Consider the following 15,551-nt stretch of genomic DNA (forward strand, 5'->3'; position numbering starts at 1 on the left):
ATACATAGAGACTATTAAACGGTGTAATTATAGTTTTGTAAAGAACAATCATCAAACACAATTGATTTAACAGAAAGACAAAATAATTTTAATCAAATAATGTAATTTTTCATTAACTAGCGGTTTCCAACGACTTTACTAGCGCTGAATTGAAAAAGTAGCCTATATCATGAACATCATATATCTTCCTATAAAAATCGAGCCGCTGATCCAGATATTAACCGGAACAAACACAGTTTTGCGGATAGGCAGACAAACGAAAAACTAAAAAAAAATTATTTTTTATTATTAGCATCGATAATACTTCTTGTGTACAAAACGATTTTCTTTGTATATATACAGACACTGCAATTTTATTAATATAATAAGACAGTTATAGATATGAGTAGATAGAAGCATCGGTGGCTCAGGGGTCAAGCACTTGACTTGCAATCTGTAGGTCCTGGGTTCAAATCCCGCCATGTATCAATGTTTTTAAATTTCCGATTTACATATGTACATTTTATCCGACATTCTTACGGTGAAGGTAAACATCGTGATGCTGCACATATCTGAGAAGAAATTCAAAGATATGTGTGAAGTCAACCAACCCGCACTGCTCCAGCGTGGTTGACTATGGCCTAATCACCCTTAACTTAGGGTAGGCTCCGAGCCCCTCGGTGGGGACGTATAGTGAGCTGATGATGATGATGATAAGATAGTTTAGAACCTGTCATGTCCATGAACTATAAGATCATTTATACACTTTTCTTACAGCAATTAACAATTTAAAAAGTAAAGTTTCTGTTTTTAAAATACACTCATTTATGAGAGTTGTGGGCAAATTTAAAAGCAAATTTGGGTTCAGCATTCATTCATTCGTAGGGAGCGAGAGTCCATTATCGAACAATGAACCAGTATTATTGGTCTCAATAAACAGTAGCTCGCCTGGGGGAATTTTTAAATCGTATTAGTGCAGTTTTCGTTTTAAATTGGCAACATTGTTTTCGGGAGAACCTGAGGGAGTTTTGATGTAATTATGTCGGAGTTTTTGTTTTATTTAACGTATGCTATTTTGAGATATGTTAATAAGGTAAGTTAACTAATTAGCTAGCAGCTTAGCTCTTGTATTAATCTTAGTTTATTCATCAAAAGGTCAATCGACAAAGTTGATTGTAGAATGTTTTGTTTTAATTTAATGTATGCTTTGACAAGCAACAAATTAAAATTTCTTCGATTTGTCTACTAATCGTACTAATATTATAATGTTTAGATGGATGGATGTTTGTAAGAAGGTATCTCCGTAACAGTTGAACAGATTTAGATGAAATTTATAATTTGAAATTTTAACACCTCGCGAACAGAGTCGCGGGTGATAGCTAGTTTTATAATAAAATTAAAATCTTAAAAATTCGCCACAGAATCGAAAGTCGACAGTCAATTTTAAAGCAATTGCGTGCTCAATACAAGGGCGATTCTCGCCCCACGACACGTTTCCGACACGTGTCCGCCACGAGGCGGTAATGCGACGTCTATGTGCGGTCGTGGGGATCCTAAATACGAATCTATTTGAGTGGAAGCATCGCCTTGCTTATTGAAGCGTAGTTTACTGAGACTATTGCAAGTGTAAGAAATTAAAGGTTGCTGTATTATGTTTGTAGCGTTGATGGCTCAGTGGTCAATCTGAGCACTGAAATTAAGCAGATTAAAAAACTATTTCTTAGATTTAATTTTAAAGAATAATAAACAATACATCGTCATCATCATCAGCTCACTATACATCCCCACCGAGGGGCTCGGAGCCTACCCTAAGTTAAGGGTGATTAGGCCATAGTCAGAACGTCAAATAAATGTACATATGTAAATCGGAAACGAAAAACATATTGGTACATGACGGTATTCGAACCCAGTACCTGCAGATTGCATGTCAAGTGCTTGACCACTGAGCCACCGACGCTCTAAATGAAATGAAATATACATTTATAAAATACATAAGTTTATTTAGATGTTATAAATAAAAAAACATCTAAAAGTCAATTTAAAAATAATTTAACTTATAAAAATCAACTCACCGAAACAGTAAAGTGATAACCATAAAAATGCCCACGAAAAAATACAATAAAAAAGAGCGGGCAAAATAAAAAATCGCAAAGTCGCAAAAAACACCAAGACATTTTTTTAATCGAGGGCTCCGCGTCGTTTGTAATTGGACCCATAATTCTGCCAGCGCCGTTTTGACATTTGATTTTTTTTTGTAGCGCAAAATTGTGTAACTCTTGATAGGGTAATTTAGGACTATTTTGTGGGGGGTTGAGTGCTGTCAACGATAATGTTTTTCTCTTCCTGTTTTTCTTAAGATTTCTTTAGCTATTTCTTTGATATTAGTGTATTTTTCTTATTATGAACATTTTTGTTTCAAATAAATTTGAATAAAGGCATTTTGTTACTAAACATGTATTTTGACTGGAGAAACTTAATTAAGTACACAAAAACAAATAAATAAATTACAATATATCTAAGCTTTAAAACAAATATACAATATTTTGGGTAACATCCCTTAATATACAAGGGTTGAAATAAGGGTTAGTTACCCTTTCGCCCGGAAGCGCATGCTTCTTAATGTTTGCAGAATTGTGTCCGTTAAAGTGCATTTATTATGTATACAATAAAATACAAAAGACGTCATATTTTTACAAAGATGATATAAAATAATAAGTATTTTAACAAATATTCTTTAGCAAATAAAGCTAGTAAGGCAAATCGTAAAGACTGAAAATTCTATAACAAATTAATTCACAAAGTAACGCGTTATAATTCGTCAATTTTTAAAACTTCCCTTACTTGTTTTGCCCTTTGCATCTTTTTAACAAAGACATCAATCACCAAAATCCTTCTAAAGGTAAAAACTAAATATTACGTCCCCTAAACGAATGTGACCTTTTTTGATAAGTTCGTAATACAATTTTTGCATATGTCGACCCGAGAGATACTGGCAATAATTCACCGGGAGCCATTATCCATCATGGCGGGAAATGAACTGTCATCCCGCGACGTCGGCAAAATGGCCGCCAAACAAATAATGACATCATCGGCGCGCGGTGTACCTAATTTGCGTACCTCATGTCGAAATTATAACAATAATAATTCAATATGTTGGTAACATTGTCTTTAATCTTACTAATATTATAAATGCGAATGTTTAGATGAATGGATCCAGAACGTCTGAACAAATCTCGATGAACTTTAGCATACATATAGAACATAGTCGGAAAGAACTCATAGGCTACTGATGTTTTTGTTTAAATTCCGCGCTCTTGGAGTAGCGGGCGACAGCTAATAGGTAAAATAAGTGTAGGTTTAAAGTGTTCACGTTTTCACTTATATCGTTTACGTACGAACTAATTTTGTTAAATAAACTAATAATAAGCTCGTTCGATGTAGTCATTAAAGGTAGGCAACGCATCTGCAATTGCGAATGTCTACGGACAACGGTCGCTTTGTTATTTCGGCGAATTAAGATGGCCGCATGATCGTTTGACACCTTATAATATGTAAAAAAGGTAGACAATGGATCAGGTAATTACGATTAGGTTTTGTCTAAACATATAAATAAAGATTAAAAAAATATATAATTTTTTAATTCGAGTTCGTACCGTAATAAACAAATTTGTCTTCGCATGCGTTATTTTTTAACCGAACCGCAATAACAAAGCATAGGAAGCGTTACAAATCGCGACGTACGTCTGTTTATTGCGGATAGATGTCGCTGCACGTGCCGCTTTCATAGGCGAATGTTCCCGGGAACTCCCCGACCACAAAGTTCTAATTGATGACCGTGTACTTTTTTGAGGGTTCAACAGTAATGGAATATGCATGTCGTTGCAATTTCTATTGCCTGATGATGTCTTGATTTTTATATCTCTAAATACTATTTGAATGTTTATTTGTTTACTCAACTCTATATCCTTCAAATATGCGGTTATCCATTTCGCATAGTGCAGGTTGGTATCAAAAGTGTGTCAAGATGATACAAGATATTTAGAATAAATAGTTCTGGAATCTCTTACGTCTTATGTTTGCGATCAAAAAATAGTAGAAGAACAAACCTAATACAATAATAGTAGAGGACTAAGACCTTTCGTACACAAGGTAACGCAAATCGTCAAAACCCGGTCGCTAAGCGACTTACGCTCTTGTCATAGATATTCTTACGCGAGCCGCGTCGTCGACATTTCTATCTGACGCCGTCAAAGACAGTCGTGACCTGTTTGTCACAATCGTCGTAAGAAAAGTCGCTGTAACAAGATGGCGGAGCAACTCTATACAATTGAAATCTAGTCGCTATGCCTTTACTGGCAAGACTCGTAGACGATTCAACGCTTATGTACGCAACGCTAGTCTAGTGACGTAATCAAAAAAAATAATTTGAACGATTAAGGTTGCTTTGTGTATGAGTGGCCTAATATAAGATAACGCACTTGTTAATTAAGAATATAATGGTATTCATTGTGAAACATGTTGTCAGGATCGTGCGCAACAAAGCAGCGGAGAAGGCGAAGCATGCGCACAATCAGCAGCAACAGCAGCAGCAACAGCAAGAACAGGAGATCAGCTCAGCGCAAGGAAGCGTTGTCTCCGTAAGTGTAGATTTAACATATACCATGTCATTACAATGTCTCTATAAAGTTGCTTCAAACTAAAGATGACAAAGTCACTAAGATATGTAGTGTTAGGAAGAAAATCCTACACTGTGCCGGTGTATTAGCGCAACACTAGCCTTATTAAAATATCATCGTTTATATTCCCTCACTAATTGATTGACTTGTCACTATCACTTGTCTTGGTAACGAATCTATTCGCGCCAAAGAATTCTAACTAATAATGTCTAAAAGTAGAAGAAAATTAAAAACAAAACTTGACTTCCAATCTCATTGAGACTGAGATGAGAATTGTTTCCATTTCTTTAGAAAGAAAAGAATAACTATTCTCCGTAAAAATGATAGACTCGACAAAAGCAATTACAATAAAAAACATGTCTTCTTCATTGGTTTAAAGTGAAACTTAAAATAAATAATATAAATCTATATACCCATTACAAATAATACTTTAACATAAAACCCTTTTAAATGATCTACAATTCGCCAGGTGATAACGCACGCGGGTAATGCACCGGGCACGACGGCGGTGCTGTCTCCAGCAGCAGAGCACGTGGCTAACACGGGCAGTTATAGTATCAACGGCATCCTTGGAATTGAGCAGGTGGATGGCTTACACAACGGCAGTAATGCGGGACTCAAGAGGAAAAGACATGAGGACCAAGGTAAGGGATTTAAAAAGAGCTACGCTACTTTCTTAATTTATTTCTTCTTTTTCAAACGAAGATATTTCCGTTTTTCCTAAGAATTTTTCTTTCCTTGATTGTTTACTGATACTGTGTCCTTGCTTCTGAGTCTTTCTTTCCTGATTGTGTTTTCTTTATGAATATATTTGTTCTAAATTCGAATTTCAAAATAAGTTAACAGTGGTAGAGCCCGCTTTAACATCTTCGCACGAATTGTCCCGGCTCGCCCGGTGAAATACCACGACCACACAGTAGACAGGCGTGAAGTGGAAGCAAATCCGCGTTTCGTCTGATGAGTGTGTGTCCCGGAGGCCTTACTTAGTCCTCTTTCCCTTCCCATCCTTTTCTTTATAAAGAAAGGATGGGAAGTGGACTTTACGGATGAGAGGATGCATGGAAAGGGAAGATATTTTCTTTCTGTGCATCCTCTCCTCCGTCGATTAAAGGTAGGCAGCGCATATGCAATTGCGTATGCCTATGGGCAGCAGTCACTTCGCTATTTCAGCGATTTCAGGTGGCTGCTCGTTCGTTTGCCACCTTTTGATTTAAAAAAAAAAGTTCCAATCAACGCACATTAAATTACTTAAAACTTAAAACCCTTAAATGAAAATAATAAAGAGAATAGATAAAATCATTAAATTTTTAACCTTCATTCATAAATTTTAAATTAGAAATAGTATTATAAAGGATTCCAAAAATAAATTTAATAATGTAACGCTCAGTTGAACTTATACGTTAAAACTTGCGCACAAAGTCTGCTTTATAAGTTGTAAGTAATTATATAGAGGTACATGGATTAGAACAGAAACCCCGTGCCTTACGAGGATACTACTATAGTGATGTGCCACCACCTAACTTTAAAATAATTCGAAGAGCTGAAGCTAAATATAGCTGATATTTGCTAAATTTTCTGATCCGACTTTAAATGTGTCTTCCGCGTTGTGGAACGGTCTGTCCTCGGCGGTATTTCCAAACCAATACGACTTAGGGACCTTCAATAAGCGAGCACACCATTTCCTTAAAAGCCGGCTACCCATCTGCAGTTCCTCTGGTGTTGCAGATGTCCATGGGTGTCCTTGATCACTTCGGTGTACCCGCCGCTCGTTTGCCCCCTTTTCTTAAAAAAAAATCTACGGCGATACGAATCCGAGAGAAAGGCAATGGAATTGGCTTGCCCTGTACGGACAAAAAAAGATTAAAAAACAAATTAAAAGTATATGTCGTTTTATCATTACATTTCATAATTATTATCTCTAGTGTTATTAAATATAAGCTAATCCAAAATAATTATGTAAACACTTAAAAATTATTAAGAAAATATTTTTGCCTGCTTTTTAATGTTTAATGCTTTATAACGTTTATTGTTTATCTATTTTAATAACGAGTCTTTACCTAGGGCATTCGAAAGAAGTTCATTTTTTTGTTAATTTTATCGATAAATATTATGTACATAGCACATCACTAGCGTCCTCTATGCGCGGTGCACTCAGCGGAACGAGCAAGATTTACTGAACTATTAAATCTGCAGCACAAATTCTGCCCATATTATATTATCTTATAATTTCTCTTCATATTTTCTTGCAAGACTTTATGGTTGAGTCTAGCTCGTTATTTGCACACTCGCTTAATAAGAGCTAGGGTAAAATCCCCAGTTATTGACACTACTTAAAATTATACTCCGTACGCGGAGTATTAAAATACCTTAATTAGTGGCCTATTACTGTTAGTATAAGATTACGTTGTAATGTTGGTAGGACTGAATTTAACCTTTAAAAAGGATAGAAATAAAATTTATTTTCTTATAATATTTCTATCTTTTTTTAACATATACACAACATAATATAGGATATACTATGTACTTAGAGTGAGATAATTAATTATTCAATTGTCAACAGACGAGAATCGAGACTTCAACAGTCATTCAGAAGACGACGTGAAGAGACAGAGAAGTCATTACAATGGCGATCAAATATACTCCAACGTAAGTAAAGTACATTTAGAAAGTAAGCTTTCAACGATAACACCAAAAGAAATGAAGGAAAACATCGTGATGAAACCTGCACATATCTGAGAAGATATTCAAAGATATGTGTGAAGTCAACCCGCACTTGGCCAGCGTGGTTGACTATGGCCTAATCACCCTTTACTTAGGGTAGGCTCCGAGCTCCTCGGTAGGGCCGTATAGTGAGCTGATGATGATGATGATGATGATGACACCAAAGTTTTCAATTACAATTCACACACTTAAACAGACACAGAGTCGAACAAAGCTCACTTAAGAGAGTCTTAGTGTAGTTGTAGTCCGACAAATCTTGCAACTAATCGTATAACCGTGAGTTTCTTATACTTTTACCTCTGTTTTGTCAAATATTATGACAAAACAGATATGTTTTCGTCCCATACTCGATTTTGGTCTCAGTAACTCACTTTTTTATATATCATAAGGTGGCAAAAGAGCGAGCGGCCACCTGAAATCGCCGAAATAGCGAAGTGACCGTTGCCCATAGACATACGCAATTGCATATGCGTTGCCTAACTTTAATCAACGGAGGAGAGGATGCACAGAATGAAAATATTTTCTTTAAACAATTACTACAAAACAGAAGAGAATACAACAAGTAACCAGGTCAAATAGCAGGAAAGCAAAAGGCCATTTGAGCTGGTTTTGGGCTTTTTCATACACTATTTGCGCTTAAGTGATACTAACATGGTACTTTATAATTATAATTTGTTCACAGCTTTGGTCATCGAAATGGAGCTTGAAAGACGAGTACAAGTTGCTGTCAGAGTTGGGCGGTGCGGGTGGCGCTGGCGGTTACTACGGAGAATTGTTTGAAGCACCTTACGAGCATGCTGCGCATCCACATTATACCCCACACTCAGGTAAGTAAACAGAAGATATCAAGAAACCCACCACATCCTACCTTCTCTTCTAAGAATAAGAAGATGGATGGATGATAGGTCAAGGAATGATGATGGCTGGCAATACACAACTGTACGGTCTGCGTGAAACTTCTTGCCTCGCACAGCAGCGTTGTGGAATGGTCTGTCCTTAACGGTATTTCCAAACCGCTACGATTTAGGGTCCTTCAAGAAGCGAGCTTATCACCACCTCAAAGGCCGGCAACGCATCTGCGGTCTCTAGTATTGCTGATGTCCATGGGCGTCGTTGAACACCTCGGTGTTTCCGCTGGTCGTTTGCCCCCTTCTGTTATAAAAAAAGGAAGAAAACCCCATTCACCGAAGTCACGGAAACTTCAACAATATTAGGATTTATGGATACAATTTTACACCGACCAGGGTAATAGCAACAGATATAATGTTCTAAAATGTCAACAAAACAAACCGCAAATCTCCGGGGAATCCGGTGGAAACAGTTAACCAATCCGAATAGCATTGCGTAGTCCGAGGAGTGAGTTTTCAGGCCGTGACAAATCATTGTTTAATAGTCAGTTTTGGAAGGTTGTTTTTACTATGTAAACTCTTAATCACCTCGCTGTTCGCTATTATTTTTTTAGTAAACTCCTGATGATCACTCGGGACTTTTCTACTTGTGTTAAAAAAACTAAATTTATAGACTGCACTATTTTTACATTCTATATGTATTCAAAATTTTATAATGATCCGTTCAGCCGTTCTGGAGTTACGTAAAAATTCAAATGACCTCGTGTTTGCACGAAAATTGTTGACATAAATATTCTTTCTAGTTTTATCACAATCTTTTATAACTAGCTAAAGTCATTGATATACAAATGGTAGTAACATGGTATCACATTCCCCCTCGTCTTGTCTTACTGAGAGCACCAGGATGCGGTCACCTCCCAACGGATTATGTTCGCTTCCGAGTGATCCCATTGTTTGTTACTAACAAATACACTATGGGGTGTTGAATTGATTGGGAAACCTGTCTCTGATTGTTGATATGATTAGCAACAACATAACAACATCTGTATATCAAAACTAGATTTCGCTTGCTAGTACTCCAAACCCTTATATTATAACTTTCTTGTTATAGGTTTATCTTGCTTGTGCTCTTGACCTCTATACTTTTCTTGACGCTGTAATGTCGCCAGGTTATATACGTCCACACTGAGGGGCTTGGAGCCTACCCTAAGTTAGTGACTAGGTAATAGTCAACCACGCTGACCAAGTGCGGGTTGACTTTACGCATATCTTTGAATTTCATCGCTGCTGTGTGCAGTTTGCGTCACAAATATAGATTTCGATTCAGTCTGGTCAAGCTCTAACGACACTCCCCGAATTGGAAATTTTGTTTTTCTGTTTAATTTTGAAAATTTCCTCTCGAAATTCTTTTTCTACTTCTCAATTAACTTCAATAGTCCTTGCTTGTTTTTTTTCTTTGTATTTGCTATGAACAGGTGTGTATTTATCAATGAAAGTATTTTCAATATCTGACCGCTTCCCATGGCGTCTGACCGCACTCCGCGGTTTCTCTCAGAGATATCCGTTACGATTTCGTCTCTGTAGTCACGTGGGAAATGAGTTCCGAGACTGATGTGTACGAGATAATTTATATTAAGACGGAATACACACGCTTTGTTGATGGTTGAAGATATTTTCTATCAGAATATGATAAAAAAAACTTGAATAAAAGTAAATTCAATAACTGTATCCTTCATCATGTGACATATAAAGAATATATTATTATACTAATATTATAAATGTTCAGGAAGATGGATGGATGGTATCTCTAAAATGGATCTCGACGATATTTGGCATACATATATAGAACATAGTTTTGAAGAACACATAGGCTACCTATTAAGTTTTTTTTTAATTCCGCGCGGATGGAGGCGCGGGCCACAGCTATATTCTTATAAATTTTATGGACGTATGTTTGGAAACTATAGTTTCTTACATAAATATCCGTGTGTTATGGAATACTAAGCGTTTTATTATTTAGCTGTATTTGTTCCTATATTTTGTGGGTATACAACAAAAACAAATTACACAAACTGCGTCAAAATTTCAAAATGTCAGCCTATTCTTGCACAACCTTCGGTAACCAGAAATGCAACAATTAAATATTGTCGACAAAGTGCATTGGCATCACATCCAAGCCGGGCATAAATCTACCGCGCGCACCGACACGCCTCGGCCGGTGCGCAATGGACGCTATCGATCAATGCTGCGAAAAAAACAACCATCAAAGAGATTTATACATGTTAGATGGAAAAATGGAGCACCCTTTTTTGCCACGTTTGCTATTGCTTTTGCAACGAAATAGATTTCTGAATCTCTTATTTACTGAGCTACAATCAACCTATAGATTTCTTTATGAAAATCCCAAACTTTCTCTCAAATTGGATAGCATAATATTGTTGTCCTTGTCATTCCCTCAAAAAATAAAGAGTCAACTAGTTTTGTTGCAGTTGTAGCCTTAGGTTATTCTAGCACAGAACGTATTAAATCACATATTTTTTTCAGTTTTGTTCAAAGAGAATAAAGGTACGCGTCTATTGGGCCGCACCGGACGCACCGCATGCACGGATTAAACGGATTTGCTTTGTCTAGATGCGAGGCGATGCGGACGATGGACGCAGCACTATGTAAAATCATATAAAGCAAACTAAAATCCGTTTCTGGCCCTGCGTTGCGTCCGGCGCAGGCCAATAGACCTTAAGAGAGAAGACAGAATATTCTTGTACAAGACTATCATTCGAATCATATTTGAAACCCTTAGTAACATATTTTTTTTGTACAGCTACGAACGATTCCACGGGGTCGAACGGAGGCGCGGGCGAGCCCCCATCTGCGGCAGCCAGCCCTGATGCCGCAGCGCTGGTGGTGTTGCAACCACCCGCACCACCATATCCACCTTACGCACATTACGATGGTACGTATACACGTCAAGTGACAAGAATAACGACGACATGTCATATTGTTGGCAGAATAGTTAACAGAGCTACGTGTAAAGGTGCTTAGTTTGGGCAATATAGATCACCAGATGGCCCTAAACTATGTGCTTTTTTGTTATTGAACTTTGGCCTTAAAATGTCTATTTATAGGGAGCGGATAAGTGTAGTATAAATAAAATTCAATATTGAATATTGATTAAGCTTAATTTATTTTATAACTCAGTCATTAGTAAAGGAACCAAATTTGGTTAACCTTTTTGTGTAAATTACTTAAAAATAAATGATTTCCGTTATTTTATACAAAATCACTTGAAACTTTAAGAACTCGAGGAAAACTCGACCGCAACTTGAGCACTATCCGAAGCCACTCCTAACAAAATCCAATTTTCTTCCGATGCTTTTTAACGGAAATGTTATAAAAAAACTAACTTGTTACTGTAATATAGACTTTATGTACATACATTAAGTGCTAGAATAGCATAACAAACGTTATTAGACGCTAGGTTATGTCTACAATAATATAAGATTGGCGAGAAAATTTACGATAAAACGCTTCCATGAAGTAAAAAAACTAAAGTCTTTTTAAATTTTAATAGCTAAGGAATTTAAATTAAATTTTTACAGAAAAAATTAAATTTAAATTTAAATAATCTCACTTAAAAACCATGCCATGTAGAGGTCGAGAGTATTTTTAGTTAGTATTTTTTTTAATATATTAATATCCACAAATATTTGTACTATAACTTGGAAGTAATATTGCGGTATAAGATTCTATATCAAAATATTTTAAATCGAATTTATTATTTATAATTTCTATTCCGCTTTCCGCGTTCTCTTTACAACAAAAGCGCTTCACGCTTGGTCTTTAATCTACCGCAATCTGCTTACGCGGCGGAGATGGGGGAGTCAGACATCTTTAATAGCTCATTCGGGGCTATGCAAATAATTTTAGCAAGGGGAGGAGAGGACAGAGTAGGGGAGAGTAGGGGAGAGCCATACGGGCTTTGTCTAAGACGAGTAACGAACCGTAGCGCTGCTGCGAGGCGTCTTCAAACGGGTTCGGAGGCTTATTTCGGTTATAAATATGAAAGTGTCATCTACGGGGTGGTTGAGAGTGGTTACGGTCTATGTGGCGGGCAAGGGGCGTGTCCTGTATGAATTTTAAATACCTCAGAGGCGTGTCTATATTATAACTAAATGTTGCCGTTACTTTTAAGTAAAATTATTAAAAATGTAAAGGTTTTTCTCTTTGAATTATAGATTGTGGATTGCACACTTCTTTAATCATCTCCATCTTATCACTAATGTAACTTAAATTATTTATAAAACCTTATAAATGCCTGATTAGTGCTTTTTTTGTCTTTAAGCGTTTCTCCTAGTCATAGTATGTTGTTGTTATAGTTTTTTTTTTAATTTAAGGTACGACGACACTGGCCAGCGAGTACGCGTACGCGGCACCTTACTCCCAGTACTCACCTTACGGCGCCCCCTACTCCCACACCACCGGCCTGCTGTCCAAGTGGTGAGTAAGAAATGTTCCAGTTTTTTTTTATCTTACTTTATTATTACTAGTAGGGAAAATCTGCGATAGATTCGAGTATTGTGCGAGTTAGTGGCTAGTAGTAGGAGACGTGTTACTATAATGATACGGTTTATAGAAATGTTGTCTCTGATAATGTTATCGATCAATCTCTTAATCAGAGTGTATTTCTTTAGTTCGGTTAAATTTGTATGAAATGGATCATTTTTTTGCCTAATGCCAATTTTAGGCAACGATATTTAACTAATGTTAATCGTGTATTATCTCTTTAAATCCCGTTCTCCCGAGACGGACTTCAACGGAGCTTTTGACCGCACGTACATTACATTCCTGGCCAGATTTTACAGCCTTTAAACCGTTGGCCCATTTAACAAATGCCGAGTTACAAATGGCCGCGTGTACTGAATAAATCTGTAACGTTTTATCACTCCGCGCCGCTGGCCGGGCTTGCTTTCAGAGGTGTGCCTCAGGGAGATATGTTGGCGCCTGCGGTTTTCCTGCGTTTTAAATTTCATCGTCCTTCATTTGTTCTGCTCGAATTTGTTGCTAACGTTTTGGTTAAGGCTTAAATTTATTATAATTTAAGATGGCTATTAACTGAAAAGGCTGACAAAGACATAAATTACGATTATAAAATACTTTTGAATTAATCGAATTTGTTAATTACTTTAACTTATGAACATTAATTGGTAGGAAATAAAATTGCAAATTTCGAATTCATAGATATAGGATGTTTTAAAATTACAGGCTTAGGGAACAAATGTATCAAATCTACTGTCAAATTGATGTCTGATCCTCGAACCGATATATTAAAGCCGATGTCAATTCAGTTTTTGATCCAGAAAGTTCTATTGTCGAAAATATACAATACTCGTAGTTTTTATGAATTATTTAGAATGCAACTTAATAATCTAATATTATCCTAATTTTTATTATACAACCTGTTTCTCAAGTCTCGTCTATGTCTATGCTTTTCTCAAATACTTATTTTTTTCATGGTTGCTAATTATTATAAATTTACTACAAGTCGCTCTCGATTCCGTCTGTGTGGTAATAAAATAAATTCCAGCTTGATCCCTTCACGCGTTTTTGAAAAAAAAAAGGGTCTTGATAGACAGACGGACGGACAACAAAGTGATCCTATAAGGGTTCCGTTTTTTTCCTATGAGGTACGGAACCCTAAAAAACTATTAGCCAGATCCAGACTATATCCTGCGTCTGTGCCATATTTCAACAAGCCATCCAACCGTTCTGGAGGAACCTAAAGATATTTATCCATCCAACTAAACATCCGCATTTATAATATTAGTAAGAAAATTGTGTTAAGCAACTATAAGATTTGAAATTACAGATTAGGTACGTGCAAAATACTAATGATATAATTTTATATTGTCCTATAAATCTTTTTAAATGTAAAACAAGCTATATCAATTGAACGCAATAAATGAATGCACTTTCGCACATTTGTCCTCCTTTCCTTTATTCCTCCCTAAGGGCCTTAGACAAAAGGCCGGGTGAAGTCCCGAGGGGAGGGAGTAACTTATGGGCATTAAATTTAAGTGATTCTACTCTGATCGCTTTTAAAGTTTTTCTAGCTTAAGCTAAGGGGAGTTTGGAAACCCTTGGATCTGATTTAAGAGTGAAAATCAAGTTGTTACAAATGTATACTTATGTTTTCCTTATAACGTTAAATGAAATTATTATTATTGCTGTTCTAAAGTTATTCCACTAATCAACTGCTAAATTTTACTTCTTACTAATATTATAAATGCGAAAGTTTAGATGGATGGATGTTTGTTAGAAGGTATCTCCAGAATGGCTCATCAAATCTTGATGTAATTTGACATAGATGTAGAACATAGTCTGAAAGAACACATAGACATATTAAGTTTTTATTTAATTCTGCGCGGACGGAGTCGCGAGCGACAGCTAGTTAAACCATAAATCGCGATAATAGGAGTATATTTTATAAATTACGAATACTTTTTAGTTTAGTTAATGTGCTCCTTAATTTTTTTTGTGACCTGACAATTTTTGCTTATTTAATTTGAACAGGGACATTAGTAGTTTAAGAGTTTATTTCGAACAAGAACATATTTGTGTCCTATATGTTTTTTATATTTGTTTTTTTTTTCTTGTAGATATCAGAGGACGCCGTGCCAACAGTAGCTGCCGGCGAGGTGCAACGAACAGACAAAGTGATATTTGGACACTTATATATATAATTGTGAGTGTATTAGTTTAAATAAAACTCAATCCATTCCTTTAGTAAATCTCATATGTAGATAACGTATTATGTACAATTGTTAAACTTTTTTTTATTATTTTCTGCGGTCAGTATGCTACCAATGCTTTCTCAATTGTTACATTTAATTTAGCGTTTCATTTATACTCGTAAATATTTAGTTAAATGAATTAATGAGAGAGCCAAAGTGTTTATAAGATCTTTCATATAATCTAAGATGTAAATAAATGTACGTTAATGATATTAAATGTAATTACATTTAACTTCGTAAGTTAGTTATTATTCTTTCATTTACTTTACCTCAATTTAGCTACAATAGTGTGTAGTTATTAGATTTCTTTAAGTTTAGTAAAATTCGAATTTTATTTAGTCTTGTGCACAAGTGAAAAAAATCAATATTTTTTCATAATTTAACTTATTTTATGTTGTTAAAAACTATTAGTTTCTTTTCGTATATTTATTAATGCTCCTATAGGAAGCTTAAGGTTTAAAATAAATGTAATTTTGACCTTGAAATGTAAATGTTAAATGAAATTACTATGAGATTATTTGTGTTTCCTTTTTTTT

General features: G+C 35.8%; 1 protein-coding gene across 3 annotated transcripts in view; it reads left to right on the plus strand.

Moving 5' to 3' along the window:
- Positions 1-15,091, plus strand: part of sv (paired box protein shaven) — a 74,790-nt gene extending 59,699 nt beyond the window's left edge. For 2 of the 3 annotated variants that reach the window (XM_013319408.1, XM_013319410.1), the window contains exons 6-12: positions 4,505-4,616; positions 5,125-5,299; positions 7,216-7,301; positions 8,059-8,203; positions 11,046-11,177; positions 12,619-12,725; positions 14,881-15,091. In XM_013319408.1, the coding sequence (XP_013174862.1) occupies positions 4,505-4,616; positions 5,125-5,299; positions 7,216-7,301; positions 8,059-8,203; positions 11,046-11,177; positions 12,619-12,725 (757 nt within the window). In that variant the 3' untranslated portion in view covers positions 14,881-15,091. The remainder of the gene's footprint in view (positions 1-4,504; positions 4,617-5,124; positions 5,300-7,215; positions 7,302-8,058; positions 8,204-11,045; positions 11,178-12,618; positions 12,726-14,880) is intronic. The other variant, XM_013319409.1, reaches the window with a different exon arrangement.
- Positions 15,092-15,551: the final 460 nt, after the last annotated feature.

This window comes from Papilio xuthus, unplaced genomic scaffold (genome assembly GCF_000836235.2).
Source record: "Papilio xuthus unplaced genomic scaffold, Pxut_1.1 DF826159.1, whole genome shotgun sequence".
NCBI lineage: Eukaryota > Metazoa > Arthropoda > Insecta > Lepidoptera > Papilionidae > Papilio > Papilio xuthus.